Source organism: Sciurus vulgaris, assembly GCF_902686455.1.
Source record: "Sciurus vulgaris genome assembly, chromosome: 7".
Classification (NCBI taxonomy): domain Eukaryota; kingdom Metazoa; phylum Chordata; class Mammalia; order Rodentia; family Sciuridae; genus Sciurus; species Sciurus vulgaris.
Window position 1 is genome coordinate 68,641,183 of NC_136467.1, and position 6,000 is coordinate 68,647,182.

At 34.6% G+C, this 6,000-nt stretch overlaps 1 protein-coding gene across 7 annotated transcripts in view; it reads right to left on the minus strand.

Annotated features, from left to right (window-relative positions):
* MANEA (mannosidase endo-alpha) overlaps positions 1–5,730 on the minus strand; it is a 30,609-nt gene extending 24,879 nt beyond the window's left edge. For 2 of the 7 annotated variants that reach the window (XR_013765063.1, XM_079147125.1), the window contains exons 1-2: positions 5,585–5,730; positions 352–933 (exon numbers count right to left, since the gene is read on the minus strand). Coding sequence is in view for 5 of the 7 variants with exons in the window: in XM_079147125.1 (XP_079003251.1) it covers positions 352–895 (544 nt within the window). In the remaining 2 variants the exon portion in view is untranslated. Of the gene's footprint in view, positions 1–351; positions 934–4,538; positions 4,663–5,361; positions 5,546–5,584 lie in introns of those variants that run through there. The other 5 variants (XM_079147130.1, XM_079147129.1, XM_079147126.1 and 2 more) reach the window with 4 other exon arrangements.
* Between the last annotated feature and the right edge of the window lie 270 nt (positions 5,731–6,000).

Genomic DNA, 6,000 nt, shown 5'->3' on the forward strand with positions numbered 1-6,000 from the left:
AAATTCATGGTATCTTATATAAAGTATAAATAATAAAACTGAGACTAAGAACTAAATTATTTTATATATTGTTATGTATTAAATTATGAATTTAATACATGATATAATTTAAAAATTTTACATATTATTTTTATTGATTAAGAAATCAATAAAAACAATATATCCAGAAATACTCCAAAATTTAGAAATTGAATAACATAAAGGCAGTATTAAAAAGTGGTCACTGGATTTTTAAGAATACATATACGGCCTAATTTGTGTGAGTTTAATAATATAATAAAAATGTAGACTAATTTAGTAATTTAATGTTCCATCAAAATTTCTTTATATACATATAAATAAAATAATTACCAATAGAAGCTGAACTCATTTGTCTCATGTGAGTTTCTATGACAGAAGGATCCCGAGAGCTGTAACTTCCCAACTCAGGATAAAAGCTGGAACCAATATCATCTGGAGGACTGTGTCTCCCCTGTGGATAATTCTTGGCTATTCTAGGGTCCCAATGCTCCAAGACTGGATGATTCCAATGTATATATTTACCATCAAATTGTGGATTTCCATACCAACTGTAATAAAATACATGCAAAAAATAATTCAGAGGTGGCAATTCTTCCACGTTAAGTTCAGAGGTTTTAGAAGGTTTCATAGTGATTTCAACACTTTTTAAATTCTTGGTATTTGTTTCACTGTTGATTCTGTCACTCTTTTGAAAATCAATTTTTTTCCCCAAATGAATAGTTTGTTGATGAAGTTCTGGAAGAAGGTCAAGTCCAAAAGGAGCTCCAAAAGTAGATGTATTTGGTCTCAGCATTTTTAAACCCATCATCAGAGAGAAAATAAATAGAATAAAAAGTACCAAAATGATGCAAGTCTTTCTCCGAAATTTTGCCATGATGACATACTTTAAAGTCCAAGACAGTAATTGCTTTGCTGTAATTTATTGAAAAAAAGAAAATTAGTAAGAGGTATCAAAGTATCAAAAATATTTTCTAATGTATTTAAAATGAAAACTAAAACTATAGTGATTACATTAAAATTAAGAAAATGCAATATGCTAATTATATTATCAAATATCAGTATCTGTAAAATAATCAATATATAGATAAACTAAGTGGCAGTACTGATCTGGAAATACTATCATTAGCATGCCAATTACATTGTTAGATAAACTTTTTAAGGAATTTTAGTTAAGAAAATAAAATATATTTTTTATCATTTGAGCAGATTTTGCCAATACTGAGAAAAGAAAATTTTAGTTCTGTGAATCTGAACTAAAATTTTCTAAACTTAAATATAAAATTTTAAAAACATATTTAATAAAAAGAAATATGGATGATGTACATTAAAGTTGAGTCATGGGCTGGGGAGATAGCTCAGTTGGTAGAGTGCTTGTCTCACAAGCACAAGACCCTGGGTTCAATCCCCAGTACCGCAAAAAAAAAAAAAAAAAAAAAAAAAAAAAGTTGAGTCATAAACTGGATGTAAGACAAATTATTTTAAACTGAAATAACAATATTGCAAGAAGGGAATAATTATACATTTAAAATGACATTCGGAAATGAAATAGAATCAAACCATTTTGATTTTTTTAAATGACAGTAGAGGAAAAAAAATAAGCAAAGGTTGATGGAAGAAATTTGAGCATTCATGGATTTTAGTATTTAAGGGAAATTGTGGAACTAATTCTATGTTGATACTAAGGGACAACTGTACTTCCATGCAATGTAATACATAAGTGTGTGTGTGGGGGTGTGTGTGTGTGTACATAATGATAAGCAAATGTAAAAATTATCATTGGGTAATATGCAAGATATATAGAAATTGTAGAATGTTTGTACAATTTTTCTATAAGCCTAAAGTTACTAAAAAATTTAAAAGATAAAGAGAATACCACAAACAAACTGGAGGGCTTGACCTCTTAACATAGTATCTGTTCATTTCTGGGAAGGGCCAACTCCTACAGTCCTTCAAGCACAGCACTGCATGACTCCAGGAATTGAAAATTCCATGTGTAAGTCTATTCATTGACTAGGAATAATGAAACAACATAACCATTTTGGTCTGCCTCCGTAACTCCTCTTGACATTTCCAAGTTATTGAGATAACAATAAATCCTTCTCGTGCTTAAAAAAAAAAGTGAGTATTCTGACAAGACATGAAGCAAAAAAACATTTTTCTTGGTATGATTTCAAGTATATTAACCATATACACAGAAGTAGGGAATATATTTAAACATATGTGATAGATACCTCTGGTAAGAAAACACTGTAATATTTTCATATGGCTGCTATAATTAGAATAGTTTTATTTTATAAGGAATTTATGGCAATGAATATTGAGGGGGTACAGACAATAAAAGAAGTAACTAAATTACTATGAAATTTATTTTTGAAATGTTGACCAGCTGAGTGGAAAGACACAAATAACAATGAAACTTTTTTACATTTTTCAGGTCCATTTTCTGGGTCTACCTATGAAAACAAAATATAAAATACGCACTTATAAAGGTTGTCTTTTTTCTTTCTCTTATCTGTAAGTATAAATTTCTGAAGTTGATTCCTTTCTCCATATACATAACTTAATTAATTCACTTAAAATGTTTACTATATCATTACAGATAATGTACCACATCAAGTTTTAGAGACGATCTACTGGCTGTAACACATCCTCCATATTTCAATTATGAATAAGTCATCTTAACCTAAATAAAAGCACCAGATATTGTGATTGGAAGTTTCAACCCTTCAATTACAATGTAGGACTTCAAATTTCAATTGTTCCATTTATTTGTTTTGATCTATACAAATAGCCTGATCTTTTTGCACTTCTCTCCACTCTGAGTTATCTCAACCACAGGATTTTTGAGGATCAGGAATAAATGGTGTAACATTCCTAGAATAATATCTGACTTAAAAACATTAATATGAGTATAATATATGAGGATGAGGATAATAATGATGATTATAGATGGATGTCTGGCAAACAATTAAAAACCAGCACATGACTTACTCCCTTAAATGCTTATTCTCTATATAACTGATTTTTAAAATACTACTCATGTTTCTAATCAAAGATACAATGTAGCCTTCTCTTTTTGATAACTCTTCTAATGATTCTAGAGTAAAATATCCTATCCACCTCTCAAACTGGAAATTCTTACATTATGTATTACAACATGCTATTTATTTATAAGTCACATCCCCTAGAAATGGAGTCCTTAGCTTTACATTCCAGGAGAGATCAACATATCTTATATAAAGTCAGTGATCATTAGTTTTTCAGTTTATTTAATTTCTGGACCTCTTGCTTTTGACCCTAGTATGTATGTGTTCAGATTCTACTGATTACATACACATTTCATATGTTTATTAGTCTATATTGAACATATTATACTATATAAGAATTACAAAGATTTGATAATTTTATAAGTCCATTTTAATAAAAATTATCATCTTCAAAATTATAAAACTACAGTGGCCCTTGAGATACCTAAAACATTTGCTGATCTAGCAGGAAAGGGATAGAACTACTTATTAAAATTCAACCAATGAAATAAGTTTCAGAAGTTTCTTGAGAATTAAAAAAAACTGCAAGTTAATTGCAGATGCAAAGGTTCTCAAGGCAGGTATTGGCTACTGATGTGTTCTCATGAAAGGATAATTTACATTATTCAAAAGTTATATATAATAGGTTCTTTTGAAATGAGGTTCTTTTTGAAATTGTTTTCTGTTTTTGTGTTGTGATTTTAATCTCTTAAAATGCCAGTTTACCTGAAGGCCTGATGAGGTCTAATAACAAATTTTTAAACACATTCATACAGCTAAGAAATCAGATTCTGAAGCACTATACCATCACTACTTTAAAAATATTTGCTGATAATCACAAAACTCAGAAAAGCCAAATTTTCTTTTATTATTATCAATTAATTTATACAAATTCTACATGCTTTCTCTTGGTGGTGGAATTTTTTTTTTTTTTTTTTTTTTGCTATTGTTTTCTTCTAACGTGATTCTGTATGAAATCAGGGCAGATAAATACAACTAATAATAGAAGACACATCTGCACCTCTCAGAATCAGTTTCTGTACTATAGCTTCCTTGCTCAGTCAATTTTACTGTAAACGTGTATACCTTGGTCAAGAGAAACTCAGTTACACATAATCTCATCCTTCCAATCTATGAGGTAGAAGTTCATTTTAACACTCCTTACAGGTAATGAAACTGAGCAGCAGGTAACTTTTTCAAAGTCTATGGTCTAGGATACTTGGGGCTAAGCAATCGGTTTCAGATTAAGCAATCTGCCAGATGAAGAGCAAGTTCAGATCTAGAAGTTAAGCTCTTGTTCCCATACTATTTTTCCTTCCTACAAGGTATTAAATTTACAGAGTATATCAAAATAATTCTTGTGACGTAGATTAAAAACATGCAGTCATGTGTTCATTTAAAGATTATGGATTTAAGAAACAATGATTAACTGTGGCACACAATGTGAAGACAGCCTGTTTTGTTTATTCTGAGTATACACTCACTACTTACATGAACGAGAGAAGCAGCTTTGCAAATGTGGTAAGCACAGAGTCTGAAAATCCACAAAATTCTAGCAACACTTTTTTTTTTTCAGGTTTACATATACCCAATGAGAGTGGAGTAACCAACTGGACTGTCGTGAAAGTGATTTGGAAATAATAGGAGTTAATATCAATACCTAGATTTTATTTAGTATTTTTCTTTCAATGTGAACAATCTCTCATCTCACTCCCATCTGTCGTTTTAAGCTCATATAATAAACATTGTCTTTCCCATGCTTTTTTCCTGAACAGTTCGAGTTTCCCCTAACGTTTATCTGTAGAGTTTTTTAACAATAAAACGAAACAAACTGATATGACTGCCTGCATTTCAAGTTATCTTCAGAGAATAGAAGAACAGAAATACTCATCCTCCATAGTTTGGCTCTGAGCCTTAGAAAAGGATAAAGTATACAATGGCAGCGCCAAACACTTAACAGGAGACCAGAAAAAAAAAAAATAATAATAATAATAACTTGCGTGGTGGCCTCCCTATCCAGCTTGCCTCTCCTGATGCCCAAGGGCGCCAGGAGACAGCCAAGGGCGACCTTCCTGCTGAATCCCGGAACCCTAAGACTTGAGCCTTGCCCCACCATCGCCTCAAGGCCAAAACGCAGTACGAGGGTTATGATGACAAGGGGCTGAGAAAGGTTCCACCTATTCCGAAATTTCCAACTTTCTGGGAACAGAAGTGAAAACAGAGGCGACAGGAGGATGTCCCTCTGTAAAGGCTGCGGAAAGGAAGCAGGTGGGGTCCAGATCAAACAGGATAAAAAGCAATGAAATTAACTAACCTAGACAAAAATCGGGGATAAGAAAGACAGGCGGGCCGTAGGTGGCCAGGGCCGGGCTTAGGGCTCTGGGCCTCCCGCCACCCGCCGAGGGGCGCGGGGTCAAAGGGCTTCGGCAGAGAAGCGGCAAGCAGATTGGCTGGCGTGTGCGCGCGCAGGCGCCCACTGTGGACCTCGCGCCCGCCGCAGCCGCGTCACTGGGTCCCCTACAGCTGCAGCTACTCACCAAAGTATAAGATCGGCCACCAGCAGGAACTCGGCCGGAAAAGCGGTAGCGACCTACAGGACTGAGAAAGCTGATAGCTTCCTCGCCAGAGCCCAACCAGCCCCACCGCCCAGAAGGCTCGCGCAGGGTTTTCCGGGAGTACAAGGGGCGGGGCCTGTGCGGCGGGGCGGGGCGTCCCGGTGGGCGGGGTGCCCTGATGTGCGGGGTTTGTTCTCCCTGCGCGATTCAGAAGTATACAGCGGGAGGGGCTTGGAAGACAAGTGGAAAAGGCACTTCAGGGGTCGACCCATACAAGTAAAGGAAAAGTGTGAAGTTGAATGAGGCTGGGCTCCCATCCTCCTTCAGCAAGTGGAGTTGACAAAATTGCCTTCTGTGACTCAGTGGGAGCTCTAACAGAGGAGAGCTGTTTTGATTTT